We start from the raw sequence: 27617 nt of genomic DNA, 5'->3' as shown, positions 1-27617 counted from the left end.
ACCACTGGGGAGCTGGCTTTCTCGGTATTGGGCTTATCCTCCATTGTACTCACAGCTCCGGTGGTTGTAACAGGTGTATTGTGAGAAAAATGCCTCTCAACAGCTTCGTCACGAATAGAAAAATGGCTGCTGCTGCTGGCCTCGCCCTTGCGACTGCGCATTAGAGCCGTAGCCCAATTCGCGCCTCTCAGCTGCTGGAAGCCCTTCCGGTTGGCGCCCTTGCGCTCCGTGGGGGGGGCTTGCCAAAATGGCGCTGCCCAGCGTCTTCGCGGGCTTTTGCACCCACCCCCCGCTCTCGCCGCGTCTTCGGGCTCACCCAGCCCGTTCTCGGCCGTCCGGGGCTCGCCCAGGCCAGCCGCGGCGATCCCAGCGCTGGCGGCTGCGGCGGCGGCGGCGGTAGTCTCTGCGGCATTCCTCTAGCCGCTTTACAGCTGATCCGGGCTCCGGCGCTGCCTGCGAGCCCCTCCGGGGGGCAGCTGTCCTCCTCGAGCCTCCCAGTGGGGGTGGCGGACCCCCCCACCTTCGGCTCGCAGCCCTTGTTTGACCGCTGGGGCCAGGGACTCCGGGCTGAGGTGCTCCTCTTGGGGGCAGTTCCCTCGGGGGGAAACAGCCCCTAAGGAGATCGTTGGGGGTGTTGTCCGCGGAGGACAGAGACCCCTTCCTCCAACGTTGATCAAATCTGTAAGGAGACAAAAGAAACAAGATTAAACTGGTAATAACAACCATTAAATTTATTTAGCAAAACTCAGTATGTCTCTACTCTGGGACTGAGTTTTTAAAACTGAGCTCATGGGGAGACTGCAAGGGGGCGGTACCTATTATTATGTAAATTTTTTACTCAGTCTCTACCAATAGGATTGGTTAAATACCCATGTTGGACTCTCCTTCCAGATGCAGTGGAGAATAGGCATAAGCAGCTACTGTGTGATCTCCTTTAGGGCACCTCTTGGGAGGTGATGGATGAGTTCTCGCCTGAACTGCAGGGCTGGGCCGGCCTGGGTGCAGGAGGAGGGCCGCATTCATTCATTCATTCATTCATTCATTCATTCATTTAGATTTGTATGCCGCCCCACTCCGCAGACTCGGGGTGGCTCACAGCAGGATACAACAATTCAGGACAAATCTAAATATAATTTAAAATATTTAAAAAAACCCATTTACTAAACAAACATACACACAAACATACCATGCATAAATTGTACATGCCTGGGGGAGGTGATTCAGTTCCCCCATGCCTGATGACAAAGGTGGGTTTTAAGGAGTTTACGAAAGGCAGGGAGAGTAGGGGCAGTTCTAATCTCTGGGGGGAGTTGGTTCCAGAGAGTCGGGGCTGCCACAGAGAAGGCTCTTCCCCTGGGGCCCGCCAACCGACATTGTTTAGTTGACGGGACCTGGAGAAGGCCCACTCTGTGGGACCTAATCGGTCGCTGGGATTCGTGCGGCAGAAGGCGGTCTCGGAGATATTCTGGTCCAGTGCCATGAAGGGCTTTAAAGGTCATAAGCAACACTTTGAATTGTGACCAGAAATTGATCGGCAGCCAATGCAGACTGCGGAGTGTTGGTGAAACATGGGCATACCTAGGTAAGCCCATGACTGCTCTCATAGCTGCATTCTGCACGATCTGAAGTTTCCAAACACTTTTCAAAGGTAGCCCCATGTAGAGAGCATTACAGTAGTCGAACTTCGAGGTGATGAGGGCATGAGTGACTGTGAGCAATGAGTCCCGGTCCAGACAGGGTCGCAACTGGTGCACCAGGCGAACCTGGGCAAACGCCCCCCTCGCCACAGCTGAAAGATGGTTCTCTAATGTGAGCTGTGGATCGAGGAGGACGCCCAAGTTGCGGGCCCTCTTTGAGGGGGTCAATAATTCCCCCCCCCCCAGGGTGATGGATGGACAGATGGGATTGTCCTTGGAAGGCAAAACCCACAGCCACTCCGTCTTATCCGGGTTGAGTTTGAGTCTGTTGACACCCATCCAGGCCCCATCAGCCTCCAGGCACCGGCACATCACTTCCACTGCTTCGTTGACTGGACATGGGGTGGAGATGTAAAGCTGGGTATCATCAGGGTACTGATGATACCTCACCCCATGCCCTTGGATGATCTCAACCCCTTGGGGCTCACTGGCTGGTGCTTCCTAGAGACTGGGAGTGAGCTGTCCCACATGCCAGGTGGCATAGCCCGGGGAAGGGGGCAGGTGTAAGGAAACCACTCCCCTTCGCCCAAGCAAGGAGCTTTCGCCCTATTGTTGCTTAGAAATGTTTTGATAAGGGATTTCGCTCCGTTTATAGTCTTCACCTCCGCAGGTCATCAATAATTAATTAATTAATTAATTAATCAGATTTTAATAAAGTGACCCCTTATACCCACTATCTCTGTCCAAGTGTTACTCTGCCTCTGCCGCAAAATAACAGTGTGCAATATTTCAGGGGCTGCCACAAAGAAGAGGGTGTGTGTGGATAACCTATTTTCCAAAAACCGAAAAACAAGACAACAAACAATGGATTGAAACTAATCATGGAGAGAAACAATCTAGAACTAAGGAGAACTTTCCTGACACTTAGAACAATTAATCAGTGGAATAATTTGTCTAGAGGTTGTGGGTGCTCCAACACTGGAGGTTTGTAAAAAGACAATAGATGGCTATTTGTCTGGAATAGTATACGGTCCCCTGATTGAGGAGGAGGTTAAAGTAGAAGTCCTCCAAGGTCCCTTCCAATTCTTTTATTCTCTTTTATGTTCTGTTATAGGTAAACATGTTGAGCATGCTAAATACCTATTGGAACATACTAATTTACACTAACAAAATGATATTATCACACTTACACATTGGATTGTATACTCCGTGAACAAAACTTGGATTCGTTTGCCATAATAATGATGTGATAATTAATCAATCAAGTTCAAAAGTTATGGTCTTTGGGAAATGACATGGTAGCCACAGTTAGTCAGCCAATGGAGTGTGTAACACCTTTCCTTACCTGGGGTTGTTTTCTCTGATACTGAATCTGGGACCTTCATCATCAAAGGAGCTCAGTTAGAGAAAGGGCCTGAGTGAAAGTGGTGCTTACATGAAAACCTCATATCTCTCCAGCTTCCTCAGTCCCAATTATCAAAGTATAAGAGGCCAAGGTTTCCCCCATGTTCTTACATCCATCTGATGTTTGGGGCTTCAGAGAGAAATCACTAGTAGAACCAACCCAATCACAGCCTCTGAGGAATATCCTGGGGTAGGTAAAAGGGCTCCAGCTGCTGCCCTCACAGTTGTATTGGGAATTTACAAAATTTCTGCTTTGTCTAAATTCAGAAAATATGGATATTGGCATAACATTTAATCTATGGAAACTGGCAGACTCCAAAACCAGACAAAAGTTCAATTAAAGAGAAATCTTGGATTATACAACTGACAACTCGTATTAGGAACTGACGTCACCCTATTTTTTGTATAACTGGAGAGGAAACTAAAAAGAGTCCTCCAGAAAAAAAATCTGGCATACAGAAACAGAAAAATATGCACCAATCCTCAAACATTATTGATCCTTTATTGGAAAATAACACTTCAGTCAACATTTCAATGTTTTAATCTAAGTATAGTAAATTGTAGAGGTGGTACAGTAATATTATCCACATTGTTTATAGTTTTTAAAATTAATTATTTTTTATTTTTATAATAAGAACTTGCTAATATTCTATCTTTAATATTTCAAACAATGTCTAACTACAAATTGTTCTAATCATTCATGAGAAGCAAGTTGGATTTGTTAAAATCTAATATTTTGGATTTAATATAAACCCAAATATAACAGAGCATTCTTCATTGCTTTTTCAGATCAGTCTTCAATTTGCTTCAGAGGCTCTGAGGGATAAAAGCAAATTCCCCTTTTTCCATCAGATGAAACCCAAAGAAGGGTTCCACTACCCAGCCATTGTCCAACTGCTCCTCCATTTCAGATGGACCTTGATCGGCCTCTTTGCTTCAGACACAGAGAAGGGAGAGAATTTCATGAGGACTTTCCCTCCTGTGCTTGTCAGGAATGGAATTTGTGTGGTTCTATCACAACAATTCTCAACAACAGGATATACAGCCTATCTCAGGGATGCCCTCTCTAAGTGGAGACAAGTCAATGTCTTTGTTCACTTCATGGAAATTGATTCCCTTTGGGACAGAATTCTTCCTTTCCATTTAACATTTCTGCGCTTGCCGGGACTCATTGAAGAGAAAGTCTGGATCATCACAAATTTTAGGGCATATGAAATAGACAGGCCCAGACTTCTCAAATACGTCCACAGTATTTTGAACTTTGGTTGTCTGGGCAAAAGAAGGCCAAAGGATGGGCCCTTTGAACCCTTTTTCTTTGTGGAAGAAAAGTTTCAAGATCATTATTTTCTCTGTTCTCTTTCAAAGAATGTCTTTTCTGTCAAAGGTCGCAGAAGATGCACCCAGAAAGCCCCACTGGAGACCCAGGAGAAAAGGAACAGAAGAGAGGTCCAAAATCATTATGACTTTTACACTATCATGAAGACTCTGGCCCAGGCCTTGAATGCCGCCTATTCCTCCAGATTGAGGAGGAGATGGAAGGAGGGAGAAAAGAGGTTGGGGTCTCCAAGGCTGCCGCCATGGCAGGTAGGGGGCAGTGTTCCATCTAATTTTTTTCGGTGTGGGCGGAAAAGTATAGTGTCTGAGCGGCAGTCCCCTTGGGACTGGACGGCATAGAAGTATGAATGAATGAATGAATGAATGAATGAATGAATGAATGAATGAATGAATGAATAAACAAACTAACTAACTAACAAACAAACAATAAATAAATAAATAAGAAAAAAAATCCCTTCTTTTTTATTAAAAGATATTAATAATTTAAAAAAATCCATTACTATTAAAACTAAAACAACCAGCAAAACCAAAAACATAACTATTAATAAAAACAGGTGAGGGCTGGGTTTTTTTTTCTGTTATTATGCTTTTACCATATGCTTTAAATCAAGTCACTTCTCTCTCTGTTTCTCTCTCTTTCCTGTCATTCTCTGCCTCAATCATTTTCTCATTTCTTTTTTTCTCCCCCTTTTTCTATCATTTCTCTCTCTCTCTTCCTTCCACTCTTTTCTCTCTCTCTTGCTTTCTCTCTCTTTCACTCTTTCTCTCATTTTCTTTCTCTCTCACTCACTCTTTCTCTCTCTTGTTCTCTCTCGTGCTATCTCTCTTTCTCTCCCCCCTCTTTCTCTCTCTCTCTCTTTCTCATTTTCTCTTTTGCTTTGTCTGTTGCTCTCACTCTCTCTCGTTCTCTCTCCATTCTTCTCACAGCAGAGGCTGGCGAAAGTGATTTTCAATGTCGGGCGCGTGGGTAAGCAGGCTCCCCATTCCCCTGCCAGCCCGCCCGGAACATTCAAAATAAGAAAAACCTTCGCTGGCGAAGGTTTTTCTTATTTTGAATGTTCCGGGCGGGCTGGCAGGGGGATGGGGAGCGCGCCCCCCTGTGCGCCCGACATTAAAAATCACTTTTGCCAGCCTTTGCTGTGAGAACGCCTGCCCCGCCTCTCCTGCAGCCCACTCGCTGACAGCCCAGGACGAAAGCGCTCTCGGTGAGGGGACTGCGAAAGGGGCGGGGTGGGCATTCCCGCTGCGGGAGGAGCCGCCCCCCAAGGCGGGAAGCGGAGGAGGAGAAAGAGATCGGGTGGGCGGGTGGAGGCAGTGGCGAGAAGCCAGGGCGCGAGGGGGCCAGAGGCACTGGAAAAGGGTGCACAGGGGGTGTTTTGGGGCACAGGGCTGCGCTCACGCGCAGCTTAGAGTGAACAGTGGTAGGGGGTCCGTCCTGATATGGATCCATGAATCTTAGATCCTTTGGTGAAGGACTCCAAAGAAGGAGGGGAACCACCTCAACAGATCTGACCAATTTAATTACTCAGGGAATAATGATTCCAAAGGGGGGGGGGGGGAGTTTCCTATTTTTTTTCTACCATTCTGTGGGTGTGGCTTATTTTGTGGGTGTTGCTTGATGATCATGTGACCGGATGGGAGTGGCTTATCAGCCATGTGACTGGGTGGGTGGCTTGGCAGTCGTCACTGGGTGGGAGTGGTTTCATGGTCATGTGTGATTCAACTCAATGTCACTCACATCAAGGGGTGCCCCGCCTGGCCCCTCCCCTCTTAGCCATTCATTGTCACACTCAGCTCAATGAATCTACACTTGTGCAACAATGTTTTTCCAACTTTACATACTCAATATGTCCTTTCATGGACCTCTGAAAGGAGGAAATGGCTCCCATGCTTTGCCCCAGAGTGTGAGAGGCAACAGACTCTTAAGGGGCTGCCAGAAAGAAGGGGGGGGCAATGTATTTTCCAAAGCACCAGAGGGCAAAACAAGAATCAATGGAGGGAAACTGAAGAAAGAGAGAAGTCCCCGAAAACTAAGGAAACATTTCCTGGCAGTGAGAACCAATATATGTGCAGAAATATTTCGGTCATAATTTCACAGATAAAATAGCCATTCATGGAATACAACTGATGTTCCAGTTTGCTTCCTCCTGCAGAGTGTGGCAACCCCCCCCCCCCCCAAGTTGAAAAACAGATGGTGAACACCCCTCCCTTCCCCTCTCTAGGTGCCCATATGGGTCCTTCCCCTTTGATTCCAGCCAAAGGTTTCTGGCTTTGCAGAGCTGTGAGTGCCTGCCAGCAGGGGAGGGGGCCAGTGGAGGGAGGGGAGACCAGCCTCCTGGTTTCAGTTATTTGGGATTTTAAGCCGGAAGGAGAATTCAAACTGATTTGCTTCTTGCCACACTTGTGCAAAGCAGTGGGTGACTTCTCCTTCAGGGATTAAACTGTGGTTGCACTTGAATTAGTGTTAGCCAACTTCAGCTGATTTTGAAAAGGCTAGGAGACATGGAGACATGTCCCCCACCCACCCACCCACTTTTAAAGGGCTACTTTTAAAAGCATCCCCTCCCCTGCTCACCCACCGGCAGCAGCTGTGTCATCAGAAGGGCAACTCAACCAGTGAAAGAAGCGCCACTGGTGCAGATGCTCATGGGAAGATAAGGCCAATGGTGAGGGGTTGGGCAAGGGGCGGGACTTAATTCTACTACTCCGTGCACCAGATACTTTGCATATCTAGCCCTCGAACCATAGTTTGAGGATCCCTGTATTAGAACATAGAATAACAGGGTTGGAAGAGACGTTGGAGGTCTTCTAATTAAACCCACTGCCTAGGCAGGAAACCTTACACCACTTCAGACAAATGGTTATCCAACTTCATCTTAAAAATTTCCAATGTTGGACTACAAGATGTACCAAGATTTCGAAGAGGTAAAAAAGAGCTTCTAAGAGCACTCTTCAGACCTCCCAAACCCTCTCCACACCTGTTTTCCCTAACCCTAACTCATTGAAGCCCACCTCTCAACATTAAACTGGAAAACTCTATTCTCTGAATGCTACACTACTGATGACCTCTACAACACATTCCTACTCGAAATGAAAATTATCATCAGACTTCATGTATCTCTAACATGTACCATAAACAAACAAAAAAATAACCTCCCCATCTCAATAAGAAAATTACAAACAAGAAAAAAATCTCTCTGGAGGAAAAACAAAAAAGGACAAGTTTCCAACTTCAAAAGCTGATATAAAAGCATTTGCAATCAAATAAAAACAGAATGCCTTAACTACTACAGCAAACAAAGGGAAAACCTCCTACACCAAATCTAATAGAGCTTTCTACAACTTTGTCAACAATAAACTCAAAGACTCTAGACCTATCCCACCTCTCAAAGGACACAACAACAAAGAATACCATGATGATTCATCCAAAGCCAACCTCTTCAACTCTTTCTTTGGCTCTGTCTTTGTTACCAGCAATGGCTCATCCCTCAATTTCATCAATCGTACCTCAAACTCCCTCAACAACCTAACCCAAGCCTGAAAAAGTGGTCGAAAATGAGCAAGCAAAACTACTGTGGGACTTCCGACTTCCGACTGACCGAATTCTGAAGCATAACACACCATCCTGATTGTGGAGAAAAAGAAAGTATGGATCATCGACATCGCAATCCCAGGAGACAGCAGAATTGAGGAGGAGCAGCTAGAGAAATTAGTGAATAAGAAGATCTAAAAATTGAGCTGCAACGACTCTGGCATAAGCCAGTGAAAGTGGTCCCAGTGGTACTTGGCACGCTGGGCGCAGTGCCAAAGGATCTCACCGGACATTTGAAAACCATCGGAATTGACAAAATCTCCATCTGTCAATTGCAAAAGGCTGCTTTACTGGGATTGGCAAGCATAATTCGCCGCTACATCATGTAGTCCTAGGTGCTTGGGAAGCATCTGACTGGTGATGAAATACGAAATCCAGCAAAGTGATCTCGTTTTCTGTGTTGTATTGACATAATAATATTAATTATATATATATATATATATATATATATATATATATATATATATATATATATATATATATATGTAGATTGTTCTGAGTTCGGGTTTTGCCCTGTGTAATGTTTTGCATGTCTATGCGACGTTTCGGTGAAATCACATTCACCATCATCAGGCTGGAGTTCCAATCTTTGTGTTTTTGCAAATGAATATTAGCAACTGACATTTCTTCTTAGCATGTAGTGTGGGGGTGGAGATTTGCTTTGAATGTAGCAAATAGATTGGGTGACTATGCTTCCGTGATCTGATTGGTTGGTGTAATCATGGTTATAGAAGGAATGGCATGAAGATTATGAAGTGTTTTGTTTAAGTCTGATTTCCAAATATAAAATTCTAAAATCATGATAATTAAAGGATTGACATATTGATTATAATGAAGTGTTTATTTTGTTTAAGGCTGGTTTCCAAATCTCTGGCAGGCGCGAGGTATCATCCCTTTTATTTAAACAAAAGGACCTCTTTTCAATTTCTATAGCTTCTAGAGAGATTCTTTTATATAAATTCTCTGTTTTGTGGAGTAATTTAGTTTTTTCAAAGTCAATTTCGTGCCCTGTTCTTTTAATGTGCTGGACAAGGGAGGAGGTCTTCTCCTGTTTCTTGACTGCATTCATATGTTCTGCCATGCGCTGGCTCACTCTTCGGTTAGTTTGTCCAATGTATGTGGCTGCACATGTTTTGCAAGGGATTTCATAGATACCTTGGTATTCTAATTGGATTTTATCTTTGGGGCTCCTTAGGATATTAGATATTTTTTGGTTAGTGCAAAATGAGGTTTTGATGTTATGTTTTTGTAGAATTTTACTAATTTTATCCGTGGTGCCTTTGATGTAAGGAAGGATGGTGGTGCCATTGTCCTGTTCTTGATCTTGTTTTTTGGGGGGTGTCTCTTTATTGATTAGGTTTGTTATTGTTTTCTCTTTGAATCCATTAGAAATTAGTACATCTTTGAGTTTGTTCAATTCAGTTTTTAAGTGCTCATGGTCAGCTAAGCGTTTGGTTCTGGTGATGAGAGTTTTATAAATATAATAACAACAACAACAACAGTTTATTAGATTTGTATGCCGCCCCTCTCCAGGGATTCGGAGCGGCTCATAACAAATAAAACATCATATGCAAATCCAATATTAAAACAGTTTTTAAAAAACCCTATTAAAACAGTCATATAACCCAAACACACCATACATAAAGTCAAGACAGTTATGGATATTTCAATTCCTCCATGCCTGGTGACAGATGAGTTTTCAAAAGTTTGCGAAAGGCAAGGAGGGTGGGGGCAGTCCTAATCTCTGGGAGGAACTGATTCCAGAGAGCCGAGGCCGCCACAAAGAACGCTCTTTCCCTGGGTCCCGGTAGACAACATTTTTTTGTCGACGGGACTCGGAGAAGGCCAACTCTGTGGGATCTAATCGGTTGCTGGGATGTGTGTGGCAGAAGGCGATGCCGGAGGTATTCTGGTCTGATGCCATGTAACCAAAACTTTGAATTGTGACCGGAAACTGATCGGCAGCCAGTGCAGGATGTTCTGTAAAATTGACCAATCGTGTCATTTACATTTTCTATATATTTTGCCAGTATATGATTGACAATTTTTTCTCAAACTTTTTCATTCACTTTTGAAGATAAGGACAGTATTATTTAACCATACAGTATTTGCAGATTTGACAATTGTAGAAGAAAGATTCAATGTGGGATGAGAAACAATGTTTTCTATATTTCAAATTCCTGGATGTTCCCATTCTAGTTTCATCTTTTTCTGGAGAAGAATCAATATTGGAATATTTCACACTTTAAACTGTACTTGGACCAAAATGGAGAGATAAAAGCAGATATTTTCATTGATACCTACTTGGTTCTTCCCAAGAAGGGTGTTAACATAGAGACTCTGGCGTATTTTGAAAGGCAGAGATTTTCTATCGACCAAGATTCTATTTCACGGCTAAAGATGCTCAATAAGGTGGGAGAAATTTTGCTGTCTTTTCTCTGTTTTCCAAAGCCTGAGGTCCCATTTCAAGTGGGGAAAGCCTAGAGTCTCCAGGATGGTTGGCCTTCCATGCCAGTTGGTGTCATCTACTGGACGTTCATCCACAGACAGGACCTAAGTGTAGGAGCTTTGCCATGTTTTATGGAAATCTTTCAAGATCTTACTGGTGAGAGATTTCTCTCTTCATCACAGTTTTACTCTACATTAAAAAAACCTGAATGAAATAAAAGTTTCCTAAACCTTTTACAGTAAAGTTTATTCTCAGTTTTAATATGAAGATATCATCATTCTTAAATCTTTTTTCTACAATTCCATCCGTTCAGACTTTATTAAATGGAAAAGTACTTTATTGGAATGTTCAATTCCAAAACCAAAAGGGAGGAATTAAATGAAGAATCTGCCAATTGTTATACCTCCTGCATCTGTTCAGAAGTAGTCAGAGACTTCGTATTTACCTCAGTGAAAACCAGAGGCTAATTGTCTCCTGCCATTTCTACCTCCGTTTTCCATGGATGGAGAGTCCGAACATATTTCCTAACACATTCTCTTTTTTCCGCTTAGTCCCTGCCTGAGTCCAAATGTGTGGAAAGTTGTCATCCGGGATTTGTCAAGAGGGCTCAAGAAGGAGAGCCAGTTTGCTGCTACGACTGTGTTCCTTGTCCAGAGGGGACCTTCTCCACTCAGGAAGGTGGGTGACACTGAGGAAAATGGGAGGCTTTGTGGAACTGGATCCATCCAGAACCTTTTTCTTGAAAGTGCAAGTTAACCCTGGTGTGCTGCTCAATAACACACCCTAATCTTCTGTTCCCGTGTCTATCTGACCCGGACTGCAAATTGTTCATTTTAGGTACTTATATTTGGTCTTTTTGAAAGCTTTTTTCACTTGGAAACAAGTTTGAATATTTCTGCACACATTGAAATGAAAACATTAATGCTTATTGGTTTATTTTGCTGATAAAATGCGTGTGCGCCCCCATTTTTGTGAATTGTTTTTCAATTTATAGATAGGTTTGCTTGCAAAATGCATTCTATTTTACTAAAGTTGGTGTGGGATTTGTAACTTGAACATTTCTGAACATAATGATATGAAAATTGAACTGAAAAAAAATGATGCATATTTGTTTATTTTGCACATAAAAGTCCCCCCCACTGTTTTCAAGTATTTCAATTTATATAAAAATTATGCTGTTAATTTCAAAATTACATACTTGCTTTTAATGAGGGGTTTTTTGCCCAGAAAAAGGTTAGCCCCCACCTCCCACCCCCCAAAAATATTTTTTATGATGATCAGCAATGTTAAATTGAGTAAATGAATGCCTAAGATATTAAAAATATTTCGGATTTGTAGCCTAAAAAAATTTAAACTGAAAATGGTTGCAAGCAGCCGGGGAGGGGGGGCTTATTTCTGATTTTAAAAAACCAAGAAGCTTCATTTTTTTCAGTTCATTTATATTTTTCTTATGTTCAGAATCCCACACCAACTTTGGTAAAATTGAACGCATTTTGCAAGCAAAACTATCTATAAATTGAAAAACAAAATCACAAAAACGGGGGAGCACATTTTATCAGCAAAATAAACCAATAAGCATTATTTTTTTCAGTTCAATTTTTATATCATTGTGTGCAGAAATGTTCAGACTACTTTCCAAGTGAAAAAAGTTTCAAATTGACCAAACATAAGCACTTCAAATGAAGAATTTTCGGTCTGGGTCAGGGTGACCCGGGAACAGAATTATAGAGAGAAACCCTGAAATGATGCAAAACCATGAAATTTCAAGTTTCAGATATGCAGGGAAAATTTTTTACAGGGTCTCAAACTTTGATTTAGGGTCTCACAGACCCGAGCAGCACAGCAGGGTTTTTAAAAGGCAGATTGAAGCAAACCTTTTTTTTTTAACCTGCACAATTTCTTATCTAAAAGGAAGTAAATCAAAAAGACTTTGAAGGAAGGCTGGGAAGAGACGGGAGGAGGGGATAGCAGACTGGACAAGCTTTACTAACAGCAGAGGAAATATCTCTTATGCTTTTTAGATTGGAGAAGTGCTGCTAAGTTCTGAGGTCTTTGAAACTTGATGCATTGTTTTAGATCCACCTTCTAAAACACCTTGCAATTCACTGTTTATTGGCCTCCCCTTGAGGAACACTGAGAAATCCATAATGTGGTGTTGTGGATAGTAATGGGGGGAACTCCTTACACAAATACTCTGCCAATCAGAAGGATCAATCGATCAATCAATCAAAATAGAGCTGGAAGGGACCTTGGAGGTCTTCTAGTCCAGCCCCCTGCTCAAACAGGAGAACCTATACCAGTGATGGTGAACCTTTTCAGCATTGAGTGCCCAAACACACATGCATGCGCACCAGAAATCCCAAGACCAGCTGGCCAGCACTTACATGTCTATTTTGGCTATTTTGGGGGGCATTTTCAGGGAGTATTTCAGATCATTTTTGGTCTGAAATATGGCCTGAAAACTCTCTTTCTTTTAGCTGTTTTCTGGACCATTTTCAGGCTGTTTCCCAGTGCTCCAGTGCCTGCGAAGACTGACATGTACACTGGAAATCAGAAGACCAGCTGGCAATGGCACATGTCCCAGAGTGAGGGCTCTGCATGCCACCTCTACCACTGTGGGCCTAGTCTGCCATCACGGACCTATACCATTTCAGACAAGTGACTGTCCAGTCTCTTCTGAAAAACCTCTACTATTGACTACCCAAAACCTCTGGAGGCCATATTTTCCACTGGTTAATTGTTCTCACTGTTAGGAAGGGTTTCCTTAATTGCATATTGCTTCCAGATGTCATAGGATACTCTAGGCATCCTCCAAGTCCCATATATTAACTGCCATGGAGCAGGACACAGGATGTTTGGCTAAAAGATTATATGATTCATTATTAACCTCTAATAATGTAGGTTCCTATGAAGATTCTCTACACATTACACAGAAAATAATTAATGTTCCATGACTCCCTTCAACTTCATATACCTAGCTACATTTTTTAAAAATACCCTTCTTAGCTCTTTTTAATGAAATAGTTCAGAAATACTATTGGAAAATGTTCCTGGAATTAGGTGTTGTCCAAAAAAATATTTCTTGTAATGTAAAAAGTATATAAAAGAAATATTGCTTTTTATTTTTTAGATACTAAAAAATGCACCAAGTGTCCAGTTGATAAATATCCTAATGAGGACAGAGTCCAATGTGTTCCCAAAGTTATAAGCTTCCTGTCTTATGAAGAATTTCTGGGCATCATCCTGGTCTCTTTTGCCCTACTGTTGTTCTTAATCACAGACCTTGTTTTAATCATCTTCATTAAATACCGAGAAACCCCCATTGTCAAAGCCAACAACCGGGACCTCTCCTACATCCTCCTGGTTTCCCTCCTGCTTTGCTTCTTGTCTTCTTCTCTCTTCATTGGTCAACCAAGGAAAGCCACCTGCCTTCTCCGACAAACAGTTTTCAGCCTCATCTTCTCAGTTGCTGTTTCTTCTCTCTTGGCCAAAACCATCATGGTAGTTCTGGCTTTTCTGGCCACAAAACCAGGAAACCATATGAAGAGATGGTTGGGGAAGAGCTTGGCCAACTCCATCATCCTTTCTTCTTCTGCTGTCCAAATTGTCATCTGCTCCATCTGGCTGGGAGTTTCTCCCCCCTTCCCTGAATCTGACCTCCACTCCCAGCATGGAGAGATCATCCTGCAATGCAACGAAGGGGCTGTTTTCATGTTCTATGTCACCCTCAGCTACATGGGCTTCCTGGCTGCCATCTGCTTCACGGTGGCTTTCCTGGCCAGGAATCTGCCTGGGGCCTTCAACGAAGCCAAGCTGATCACCTTCAGCATGCTGGTCTTCTGCAGTGTCTGGGTGACTTTTGTGCCCACCTACCTGAACACCAAAGGGAAATACATGGTGACTGTTGAGGTCTTCTCCATCATGGCCTCCAGTGCTGGTCTGCTAGGCTGCATCTTTATCCCCAAGTGCTACATTATCCTTCTGAGGCCAGACCTGAACACAAAGGAGCATCTCACAGCCAGAACAAATGTAAAAACATGATATATAACACCAATGTGATATGTGAAAAATTGTTAATGTGGCTTTTATTTGATTTCCATTTAGATAGTATGCAGGAGTCCAAGAACACCATATCTATATGTTTCAAAATGTGAAATAGTTGAACGATGGGAATTCTTGCAGCTCTGTCCCCTTTCACTAAATCTTGCTTTGTAAACTTCAGAGGAATTCAGCTGTTCAGCAACACTACTGAATGTGAAAGCTTATAGAAAATACTGTGGGCACTCTTTCCTATTAACAGCAGCTAAATGTGTTTGTGAGAGAGAGTGAGCAGGAAAAGAGGTCAGGATGAAGCTGTTGAGTCCAAGTACCTGCCCTGTTGCCTGATCCTCTCTGTAAGAATGCCAGAATGATGTGAAATTCCAGGTTTGGTCGGTTCTTAGGTTGGAAGGTTCTTCACCCCTTTTATAGTATTCTTTCTTTTTAAATTTTTTTAAATTTTATATCATTCTTTCTTGATTTCCTGATAAAACCTCCTTTGCACAAAGTGTTCAGCAGAACAGCTCTTTGGGATTTCCATTTAGGATTATTATTTTTTGTTTCTGTACTTCGCACCGAAATTAAAAAAATAAAGTACATTTAAAAAATAAAGTTCCTAATGAAATTTCCACTGTGTTTCTTTCTTTTAAGCAGAAAAATAAAATACCAGTTTTCAGGCCCTTTAATTTTCCACTCTACAATTTCTGCCTAAAGCATTTTCTCTGCTCCTCTTCCAATCTTGTCTTGTGTGTGAAGGGCTGGAGAAGATGTCCAGAGAAAAAGGACCTGGAGACTCTTCCCAGGAGGAGATTGAAGGGATCCTGTCTAAAGACAAAGTTGAAACTGTTTCACACTTAATATGTGAGTGCAGCAATATCATGCAAACTGGTTGCAAAGCTAGACATTGTTCAGTTGCTATATTACTTCACTGGTCATTATGTAAAAAATACGACATACCTATATCTAAAAAGCCATGTGAGCACAAAGTGGAAAACGTTACTGAAAATGAGACGGTGAAGATCTTATGGGACTTTCAATGTACAGTATTGTCATTTGGAACACAATACGCTAGATATCACGGTTATCAATGAGCGAAGCGTGCAGTTTATTGATAGCGCTGTAGCAGGAGATGCCAGAGTCGAAGAAAAAGAACTAGAAAAAATTACAAAATATCGCGACCTGGCCATTGAAACTACACAGCTATGGATGAAACATGTAACAAGATACCTATTGTCATTGTGGAAATTGGTACCACTTAGAATTTCACAAAAGACATCAGGAAATTGTAGCTTCCTGCAATAACACCAGCAGAACTGCAAAAAACTAGGCTACTCGGAACATCATATTTTAGAATATATCTGAATCATATAATCATAGAGTTGGAAGGGACCTCTAGGGTCATCGGGTCCAACCCTCTGCTCAATGCAGGATTCATTAAATCATTCCAGAAAGATGACTGTCCAGTCTCTGTTTGAAGACCTCCAGTGAAGGTGAGCCCACCACCTCCTGTGGCAAACTGTCCCACTGGTTTATCACCCTTAATGTTAGAAATGTTTTTCTTATATCTAATCTAAATCTATTCCCTTGCAGTTTCATTCCATTGTTTCTAGTCCTTCCATGTGCTAATGAGAACAATGCTGATCCCTCTGCTCTGTGACAGCCCTTCAGATATTTGTAGACAGCTATCAAGTCTCCTCTCAGTCTTCTCCTTTACATACTAAACATCCCTAGGTCCTTTAACCGTACCTCAGAGGACCTGGTTTCCAGACCACTCACCATCCTTGTAACTCTTCTTTGAACTTGCTTTAGTTTATCAATGTCCTTTTAAAAATTGGGGGCCCCAGAATTGAACACAGTATTTGAAGTGTGGTCGTACCAAAGTACTGTAGAGAGGAATAATTACTTCACGTGAGCGAGATTCTATCTTGTGATGTCGGCAAATCACTGATGGTTATGACCTATAAATCCCTTCATGGCACCGGACCAGAATATCTCCGGGACCACCTTCTGCCGCACAAATCCCAGTTAGGTCTCATAGAGTTGGCCTTCTCCGGGTCCCGTCAACTAAACAATGTCATTTGGTGGGACCCAGGGGAAGAGCCTTTTCTGTGGTGGCCCCGACCCTTTGGAACCAACTCCCCCCAGATATCAGAGTTGCTCCCACCCTCCTTGCCTTTTGTAAGCTCCTCTGTCGTCAGGCATGGGGGAATTGAGACTTTCCCTTCCCTCTAGGCTTATAAAATTTATGCATGGCATGTCAGTATGTATGATTGGTTTCTTAAATTGGGGTTTTTTAAATTAACTTAAATATTAGATTTGTTTACATTGTATTATTATTGTTGTTAGCCGCCCCGAGTCTACGGAGAGGGGCGGCATACAAATCTGATAAATAAATAAATAAATAAATTTTGTGAGTGCGTATGTCCCCTGGCAAGATTTTGCTCCCTATGCATGCGCAGAAACAAAATCTCGAATCAGGCAGGTGTGTGTGCCCTCCGGAGACACAGAGCAGGACGCGGAGCACCCCAGTAGCAGGGGAAGCCAGCCACAAGAAAAACATCAGATTAATTGTAGAGTTAGACTATAGTTTGGAGATGCTACAGCCGTGATGGCGAACCATTGTTCCCTCGGGTGCTGAGAGCATGTGCACTCACTCAATCACACCTGCGCTAGTATCCACACCCATAATTCAATGCCTGGGGAGGGTGAAAATTGCCTCTCCTGCTCCCCAGAGGCCCTCTGGAGGCCAAAAACAGCCTGTTTCCCCACTTCTGGTGGGCCTGATAGGCCCATTTTTCACCCTCTCCAGGCTCCAGAGATTTCCTGGAGACTGGAGAGGGCAAAAACATCCTCCCACATCCCCCCCCCAAGAGGCCTTCTGGGAGCCAAAAATGCCCTCCCAGAGCCTCTGTGTGAGACAAAAATCAGCTGGCCTATGCGTACATGCTTGCTGGAGCTGAGCTAGGGCAACAGCCTGCGTGCCCTCAGATATGGCTCCGCGTGCCACCCGTGCCATAGGCTCACCATCACTGTGCTATACTATATATCAGTAGCATTGATTTCATTGTTGTAAACTTAGATGTCCTCTCCCCCAATAAAAGCAAAAAAAATATGTATCATGAACCTCCCTAAAATTGCCAAGGTCAAGGAGGAATCCTGTTTGTTGTTGCTGGTAAAGTGATTCAAAATAAGTAGCTCATGGCATCTATGAATTATGCAACATCCCCTTGCAAATAATATTCATTACAGGAGCATGTACGTAAACATTAAATTGAAAAAAAATATTTCAGGGCAAGTTTCTCCTCAAAGAAGCTTCCACATCCACGTGGCCTGGGATTGCAAATTTTAAAGTCCCCTTATACTCAGCTCCAGATCAGGTGGCAGGTAAGGCCTGGGGATTTGCAACCCCCAGATAATGAAGAGGTTAAGATCAGCCTAAAGATGGCTGAGGGAGGGGCAGGAATTCTCTCTCCAATCCCCCAGACTGTGTTTTCCAAGTCATGACCTGAAAACTCCCAGATTTTCTCCAGGAGGTCCAAGATAATACCTGAGTCTTCATGCATTGGAACCATGATAGCAGCAGGTCCAGATCTTTCATCTGGTCTCTTTTTTGTCTTTATGATCTTGTCCAAATGACCTTCCAAAATAAGTAACTGACCTCTTCACCGCACTTCATCTACGATCCTTCTCCTATTTGCATGAGGATTACAAAAATGATCAGTTACAGCAATAGCACTTAGACTAACACTAACACTAACCTTTACCCTACCCGAACCCAAACCCAAAGGAAGGAAGAGAGGGAGGGAGGGAGAGGAAAGGGAGGGAGGGATGGAAGGAAGGAAAGGACAAGAGAAGAAGAGAAGGAAGGGAAGGGAGGGAGGACAAGGGAAGGAAGGGAAGGGAAGGAAGGAAGGAAGAGAGGGAGGGAGGGAGAGGAAAGGGAGGGATGGAAGGAAGGAAAGGACAAGAGAAGAAGAGAAGGAAGGGAAGGAAGGGAGGGAGAGAGGACAAGGGAAGGAAGGGAAGGAAGGAAGAGAGGGAGGGAGAGGAAAGGGAGGGATGGAAGGAAGGAAAGGACAAGAGAAGAGAAGGAAAGGAAGGGAGGGAGGGAGGACAAGAGAAGGAAGGGAAGGAAGGAAGGAAGAGCACTTATATACCACTTCACAATGCTTTACAGCCCTCTCTAAGCAGTTTACAGAGTCAGCATATTGCCTCCAAATTCCTCAGTTTTTGGGCACACCCACTCAGTCACATGACCCCACCACCAAGCCACGCCCACAGAACCGGTAGGGGAAAATTTGAATGTCACCCCTTAGGGAGGGGGCGTGTCTTTCAGATCAATGTTGAGTCCTTGATTTCAGAAGTGATGTCTCCTGGCCCTCATCTTCCTAGGACTTACCTGGGATGACTAGGACCCTCTCCAAAAAAAGAGATGAGGCCAGAACTCATGGTCTCCTAAAGTGTTTGTATGTGTGTGTTTGTATGTATGTGTGATTTATGTATGTGTGTATGTATGTATGTATGTATGTATGTATGTATTTATTTATGCATGTGTATGTATGTATGTATGTATGTATGTATGTATGTATGTATATGTTTTTTTCTGTTGAGCCACCTGATAGACCTAAATATGGGAGGGAGCCTACTGCTTCCTTTTTGCCTTTCTGCCCCACTCCAGGAGACATCCAGGCTATAAACCATATTTTTAAACTTACAAAGAATTATTAAAGAAATAAAGGGAGACTATTTGAAATAAAGATCCATTTCAGGCTATTTGGTCTCATCAGCTAGCCATGATAAGCACTGCCTAACAAGGCAAGCAGCCCAGGTTTGGATCTTAGAAGGCTATGGCTAGCTGACGAGAGCTAAATAGCTTGAAATAGAGCTATACTAGTTTCCCTTTACTTCTTTATCAGTTCTTTGTAGGTTTTTGTGTGTGTATGTATTTGAGTGTACACCCTCCCACCCCCACTCCCCACATATATATAAACGATCTCCTGCCGCATACCTCCCAGAGACCAATAACCTTATAATCTCAAAAAGAATACAATTATTCTAGGGAATTAAGAATTGAAGCCCACTTACAAGCGTACTTTACATCTCTGGACAATAAAATTTCAATTCAACAAATGGTAACTCAAACAATCATAATCTTATTCCAACTCATCAACAACCATCTCAACAACCACCACCTTCACCATACACTCAACCTCAACAATCACTACACAAACAATATATCCTTACTTCTCAAAGACACCCTCGAACGAGAGTAGAAACACAATAATGCCATTCTATTTGGTCTTAATGTCACAAACGAACCAGATATAGATAAGATATGTAAAATTATTGCACTAAAATTACCAGCAGAGGAAATAATTGAAGTATCTAGAGATGGCCCTGACTTTAAATACAGAGATGGCACGATAGCACCTAAATTTTATAATCTGCAAAACTGAACTCAGTAAATGAATATTCATCAACACTATAAACTCCAATCCAAAGAAAGTATGCTCAAGGCCCGACTTATCAATATTGCAACGTATCAAATCCCGTGAACTCAGAGCTGATCTTAAAAAACGCCAAGACCAAGGACAAGCCAACTTTAAACCATATCCTCCAAACCAACATTACCCAAAGCTATCCTAACATTCAATCCTCCTCAAACCTAAACCAACTTCCAACAAACCAAGACTAGGTATGCATTCCCCCTTACTTCCTCTATATCAACCATTAATAATCTTAAATGCAAACTCATTAATTCAAGAAGCAATGTCAACAAAATAACTGAACTATTTCTCCTGCTGAAAACTGCAAATCTCGGCATCATATTTTTCTGCAAAACATGGCTAAATGCATCCCTTCCTGACTCCATTATTTCGATCAGGGACTATCACGTCTACCGATCTGATCGAGAAACCTATAGAGGAGGTGGAGTTGCAATCTTCTATAAGAAATCTCTGAACCTAAAAAAAGTTAAACATGAACTTCTTTTTCCTGAAACTATCATCTGTGAATTGACCTTAGATACCACAGTTCGCCTCCTTCTATGTTATAGAGCTCCTGATTATGACAAGCTAACCTCATTGCTAACTTGGGCAGCCTCCTACCCACATCCTCTTATATTGCTTGGTGACCTAAACCTACCACATATAAATTGGACCCTAAATGAATGTACAGCTAAATCCATACATTCAACCCTTTATAATGCTATTATTGAGGTTAATATGAAATCTCTGACTTCTTTTAAGCAGGTGCAGGAGGTATAACAACCGGCAGATTCTTCATTTAATTCCTTCCTTTTGCTTTTGGAATTTAACATTACAACATAGATTAAATTAAAGAATAAACATAGATTTTAAACTATGTATAGGGACTTTTTTAAAAGCCTGGGATGCTTCTGTGCAGAAGTGGTAGCAAAGGGTTTTAGAACCCGCTACTGAAATTGTTGCAAGCCTTAATGTATTAATTTTCTTACCCAAAAATCACTTGCACACATACAGACACACATACACACACACACAATTAATTACAGAATAAACACCGAACACACACACAAAACTTACTGTGTCTGCATGAAGCAACATGCAGGCTTCATCAAATTCTGCCAAATCCCAAGAAACGGGCCACCAAGAGTCACTGCAACTCAAGGATGAATTCTGCAGGAAGAATAAAAGAAAGGAAGAAAAAACTTTTTTTTAACTATACATAAGGAAAAGGCACTCAGGGAATAGATTTGATTATTGTGAAGCAGTGAAAAACTCTCAACCACCAATTCAGAGCATAGGTAAGATTTCAAAGAGGTAAATCTCTTCTCAACAGGCTTGAGAATGGGACATTTTTAGCAGGGAGATCTTCTTTAGGGCCTCCCAGGCTAGGGAAGAAGTCTTAGAATCCAGACAACGGTTTAAGCAGTATAGGGTTGAGATGAGGGTCTGGCCGGATGCCTTTCCTGTCGCCAATGTGGAGTTATATTCAGCAGACATATTCTCCTCGTGTTCAGAGGGAGAAATATCTGCCTCTGCCTAGGATTGAACTCACAGCCACTGTACCACTCACCCAGTCTCCACTCAACCATCCCCAATTCAAATCTATAACTTTCCAACAAGTTGATGCCATGGTAACAATTTGGATCTACTTTTTGACAATAATTTTTGTGTGTCATAGTACACAATTTGGATAGGCAATTCTTCATTTAACAGCAGGCAAGCTTTACACATCCCGAAAGCCATTATTATTATTATTATTATTATTATTATTATTATTATTATTATTAATTAAATTTGTATGCCGCCCCTCTCCGTAGACTCGGGGCAGCTCACAGCAATAGTAAAAAATAATGTACAATACAAATCTAATATTTAAAAATCTAAAACCCATATTTTAAAAAGACATACACACAACATACCATACATAAACTATAATATCTACGCACCAGGTGGGAAACACCAGCACTGAGATAATTTGAGAAGTCAGGCATAGATTTAGCAATGTTAAGCAACGGTATTGTTTACTAGCTATTGTTAACTAAGTTTCAGTTAACTAAAATGGAAGACTTACTTGAGGAGAAGAACAAGGTACTGGAGATAAAAAGACTCACTGATTTTGCAGTAAATTATGCCTTTACATTAGAACTACGCCAACTCTAAGTACTTCACCTCCATTCAAATATTTGTGTATAAGATGCAGACAAAATCCAGCACTAGCAATCCCTCACACACAAACAGGGCCCCAAGGGGGATTTATTAGGGAAAGCTTATGAGCTGTTAGCAATTGGGCACAGCTGGAAAACAGCAGTTGTCCCCATATGTCTGGCCAAGAAAGCAAATTCAGGTGGCAATCAGCATCTGCCTACACACAATATTTCAAATCATAGCAAGGCAACTGAAAGTCTGCTCCCATGGAATCAGAACTTTGAGTCCTGTTTTAAATTGCAACTGCCATGGCACCAGCCCTGGCTGCAGTGGATTGAGGCTATAGAGCAGCTATCTGTACAACTGAAGCCCAGGAATTTTTTTTCTTTTTTTAAAATAATCTTTATTAAATATTTGAATTAAAATAAAACAATTTTTTTTGGACTAACAAACATATAAACACACATTGTCTATTATAAGCACACATTTTATCATGAGATCATTTTTCTTTTGCACATACAGTACTGATCTCACTTCAAAGTATCCTGACTTCCTATTTGATTCTGAGTGCAACTCAAGACATATAATCCCTCAAAAACCTCCAAAGGAGTCGGCATCATCTCTCATTCGTTGTGGCCACCTTTGCATTTCTTTGATGCTTCTGATAACAGGAAAAGGTGGCAGCCAATTGAAATTAAGATGGACCCCCCCCCCCAAGTACTTACCAGTCCCATCTCAGCCACGAAAGCCAGGTGGGTGACCTCGAGCCAGCCCCTCTCTCAACTTTCACAAGTTTCCAGGGGAGATAAAAACACGCATAAAAGATAAGAAATGATTCATGTTCAAAAGGCCCTGTAGGAATGGGCCTAAAGAAACCATGTGGGGCTTTGCCAGCTTTAGCTGTCTTCCTCACTGCCTGAGGAGGCTACTTAGGGTTTAAAGGCCAGAGCACAGACTGCCCCCTGCAGGCAATGAGGAGGACAGCTAAAGCATGGAAAGGCCCAGGGGAGGAAGGACCCTGAGTGCTGGTGGAGTTCTGGGAGTTGAAGTCCACTCATCTTCAGGTTCCTAAGTTTGGGAAACAGGCTCTAGTAAATCCTGCATTGGGCAGTTGGAGGGATAACATTTTAGAAGGATCACCATTGAAGTGTCTTCCATTTGCCCCTTATTCTAACTGCTTCCCTGTTTATGGAGGGCAAAAGAATCCTCTCCAAAAAGGCGCATAGGCAACAAAATGGAGGACACTGTGGGGTCTTTGCAAGCTTTAGTGTCCCTCTCACTGCCTGCAGCAGAAACCAGTTATGATTTAAAGACCAGACCACAGATTGCCCCCTACAGGCAGTGAGAGGAATAGCTAAAGCTGGCATAGGCCCTAACGGATTCTGGTGTGGCCTTCAAAGGGGCCTTATTAATCCACTTCTCCATTGTTTTATTATCCAGGGTTGAGTCTTTTCTAATCTAACTGCTAATGTTTATAGTATTATATACATCTCTTCTTTTTAATTTTATCCTACTTCCATTTGAGAATTTCCTCTTCCTTTTCAGTGGCTGGGGAAAATTTCCTGCCATGCTTCTGGGCTCTTTCTAGTGGTGTCTTGAGCGTTCAGCACTGAGGACTAGCCCCTTAAATGACCCAGGGCAGCCCAGGACACCTTCTATGACAGGGGCTATGGTGTCCCGATCTTTGATCCAGCTGTGGAGAGATGCCAGGGGTGCCCCTTTGGCAGCTCTGGACCTTTCAGTAGGGAGGGGTTGTTGCAAGCCAAGAGAGAGATCCCGGGAGGCCTCAGGCAAAGTCTGTGGAATAAAAAAAGAAAATGGAGGAAGTGAAAGTCAGGGTTGCTCTCTAAACTTTGGTCACCTGCTCAGTTTCTCCTCCAAATCTTTGCAGAGCTCCTCATTTTCTGCAATTAGTTGGATCTTGTTCACCTTAAGCTGCTTGTTCTTCAATTGGAGCTCCTCTTTTCCTGACAACAGCCATGAAATTTCCATAGTCTTCCCGTACATTATGAAGAGAGAGAGAAATTGGCCTCCTTACTTCTTTTTTTTACTTAAAACGTGAACCTTTTTCTTAAATTAAAAAGTATTAAGCCTTAATTTTGTATGTTTTGTGTGTCTCAGTATATACAGTGGAACCCCGACATACGAAATTAATTGGTTCCGGAAGGAACCTCGTATGTCGAAGAGCTCGTAGGTCGAAGCATTGTTTCCCATAGGAAACAATGGAAAAGTGATTAATGTGTGCAAGCCCGAGGGCTGAGGGGAAAAGACGTCGGCTGAGGGGTGCCCGGTGCTTCGGAGCCGGCATGGGGGGGCTTTCCATGCTGGCTCCGATCTTTTCAGACAAGCGCGCCGATTCTCCGCTCACTCCGGGTGAGCGGCGAATCGGCGCATCTGTTTAAAAAGATTGTAGCCGGCATGGAAAATCCCCCCATGCCAGCTACGAGCTTTTCAGACAAGCGCGCCGATTCTCCGCTCACTCCGGGTGAGCGGCGAATCGGCGCATCTGTTTAAAAAGATTGTAGCCGGCATGGAAAATCCCCCCATGCCAGCTACGAGCTTTTCAGACAAGCGCGCCGATTCTCCGCTCACTCCGGGTGAGCGGCGAATCGGCGCATCTGTTTAAAAAGATCGTAGCCGGCATGGAACATCCCCCCATGCCGGCTACGAGCTTTTCAGACAAGCGCGCCGATTCTCCTCTCACTCCGGGTGAGCGGCGAATCGGCGCATCTGTTTAAAAAGATCGTAGCCGGCATGGAACATCCCCCCATGCCAGCTACGAGCTTTTCAGACAAGCGCGCTGATTCTCCGCTCACTCCGGGTGAGCGGCGAATCGGCGCATCTGTTTAAAAAGATCGTAGCCGGCATGGAACATCCCCCCATGCCAGCTACGAGCTTTTCAGACAAGCGCGCCGATTCTCCGCTCACTCCGGGTGAGCGGCGAATCGGCGCATCTGTTTAAAAAGATCGTAGCCGGCATGGAACATCCCCCCATGCCAGCTACGAGCTTTTCAGACAAGCGCGCCGATTCTCCGCTCACTCCGGGTGAGCGGCGAATCGGCGCATCTGTTTAAAAAGATCGTAGCCGGCATGGAACATCCCCCCATGCCAGCTACGAGCTTTTCAGACAAGCGCGCCGATTCTCCGCTCACTCCGGGTGAGCGGCGAATCGGCGCATCTGTTTAAAAAGATCGTAGCCGGCATGGAAAATCCCCCCATGCCAGCTACGAGCTTTTCAGACAAGCGCGCCGATTCTCCGCTCACTCCAGGTGAGCGGCGAATCGGCGCATCTGTTTAAAAAGATCGTAGCCGGCATGGAACATCCCCCCATGCCAGCTACGAGCTTTTCAGACAAGCACGCCGATTCTCCGCTCACTCCGGGTGAGCGGCGAATCGGCGCATCTGTTTAAAAAGATCGTAGCCGGCATGGAACATCCCCCCATGCCAGCCACGAGCTTTTCAGACAAGCGCGCCGATTCTCCGCTCACTCCGGGTGAGCGGCGAATCGGCGCATCTGTTTAAAAAGATCGTAGCCGGCATGGAACATCCCCCCATGCCGGCTACGAGCTTTTCAGACAGGCGCGCCGATTCTCCGCTCACTGCTAAAAGCGGAGAATCGGCACGCCTGTCTGAAAAGATCGCCGTCGGTCCGGTGGGGTTTTGCAGCAACCTCCGAGCCCAGGTTGCTTGGAGGTTGCTGCAAAACCCCACCAGACCGGCGGCGATCTTTTCAGACAGGCGCGCTTTCTCGAAAGGGCGGAGAAAGCCCTCTCTCGCAGCCTCCTGGCTGGGAGCACTTTCGCTGCGAGAGAGGGCTTTCTCCGTCCCTTTCGGGAAAGCCCTCTCTCGCAGCGAAAGTGCTCCCAGCCAGGGAGAGCGTTCAGATCCCCCCATCCCCAGCAGAAAGCGTTCAGATCCCCCCACCCCCAGCAGAAGCCAAGGACTCACCAAGCGCTGGATACGAACGGAGAAGAGCCAGGCTGGTTTGCTTTGCAGAGCCGAATAAAGCGTCACGCCCCCCTGACGCTTTTGGCGGCAAAAGAGCCCAGCATCGCTTCGGAAGCCGCCGAAAGCGTCAGAGGGGCGTGACGCTTTATTCGGCTCTGCATCAGCTCGGAAGCAAAGCAAGCCAGGCCGGCTCTTCTCGGCTCGTATCCCGAATGGAAGCTCGTGAGTCGAGCAAAAATTTCTCTACTCTCCCAGCTCGTATCTCGAGTAGCTCGTAAGTAGAGCTGCTCGTATGTCGGGGTTCCACTGTAGTGGGCTTTGGCACTTAGGTCATTTGATATGAGTATTAGAAGGTCTTTTATGGAGTGAGGATTGTCTGTAAGGTCTTATTTATCCAGCTTGGATTTGATGCTTGGATTCTTTTTGCCAATGTGTAGGACATAGCATTTCTTGGTTGAGATTTGGAGTTATGAGATGTTTGCCAATTCAGACACAAAGTCAAGGTCTTTTTGGAGAGTAGCTATCGGTGGTGTTGAAAAGTTTTACATTGTCGGGAAAGAGAACGCAGTTGCTTGTAATAGAGTATATAGAGTCTTATGCCGGGCTTCACGTTACGAGCCTCAATTAAGTCAGAAATGTAAATTCAAATACACACGCTGTTGTAAAGTAAACCCCAAAACCCCCTTTCATCCAAAATAAAGCTGTGCACACTTTAAACTGAGCAAATTACAGTCCATGAAAGTTGCGAGAACAAAAACAAGCCAATCAGATAAAAGCAGCTGTGGCAGCGTCACAGCCAGACCTCTTCCTGTCAGTCCACAAGTTTTTACTTAGCTGTGAACAAAATGCAAACATGACGTCTCCTTTTCCAAATGGATAATCTTCCATGCATGCTCTCAGCGACACTGGCAATTTATCAGCATCCTGATTAGCCTAATTGTCCCAGCCACAGGTATTCTCCCTTATTGTCTATAATACTTGTGCAGTTGTTCCCTTCTCGTCATAAACCTGCGCCTGCGAGCATCTATTAATCTATCTTCCTCTGAGTCTGATGACTCACTAATGGGGTCATTAGCTAATGGGCTGCCTGCATCTACCTCACTGTCCGATTCTGCTTCAATCCCAGAGTCTGCCCTTGACACAGAATCTTCACTGTCCAAATCTGTTGGCAGTAAAACCAGTCTCTGAGAACTTGCGGATTCTCCCAAACCAACATCCACAGTCCTTGGAGCAGGAGCTGGCCCAGAGCCAACCACAACACCAACCACGCTGCCTTGGGGTACACCGTTGCTAACTGGAACAGGATTAGATATGACCCTCTCTATTTTGACAACTTCTAGTCTGGTTTAATAGGAATGCAGTTATCCAACCATGTAGCGATCCTGAGATGCTGTAGGAATTCAGTTTTAGCAGTAGTCTATCGTGAACCACTGAGTCAAAGATTTTACAGAGGTGTATGTAAATTGCTTCTGTTGATTTGCCCTGATTGAGATGTGCTGTCTATATGTTTTTGCAGTAAAGGAGTTGCAGGTTACAAGATAATTTTTTCCTGAAGCCAAATTGTTTGTTAGAGAGAAAGTTTT

The 27617-nt window shown here is 43.6% G+C and overlaps 1 protein-coding gene across 1 annotated transcript in view; it reads left to right on the top strand.

Annotated features, from left to right (window-relative positions):
* Window positions 1–27617, top strand: part of LOC139155137 (vomeronasal type-2 receptor 26-like) — a 66094-nt gene that overhangs the window by 14716 nt on the left and 23761 nt on the right. Inside the window, exons 3-4 of the mRNA XM_070730221.1 lie at window positions 3831–4625; window positions 10969–11095. Coding sequence (XP_070586322.1) covers window positions 3831–4625; window positions 10969–11095 — 922 coding nt within the window. The remainder of the gene's footprint in view (window positions 1–3830; window positions 4626–10968; window positions 11096–27617) is intronic.

Source organism: Erythrolamprus reginae (assembly GCF_031021105.1).
Source record: "Erythrolamprus reginae isolate rEryReg1 chromosome 13 unlocalized genomic scaffold, rEryReg1.hap1 SUPER_13_unloc_10, whole genome shotgun sequence".
Taxonomy (NCBI): Eukaryota; Metazoa; Chordata; class Lepidosauria; order Squamata; family Dipsadidae; genus Erythrolamprus; species Erythrolamprus reginae.
This window is presented reverse-complemented; position numbering and strand designations above follow the sequence as displayed.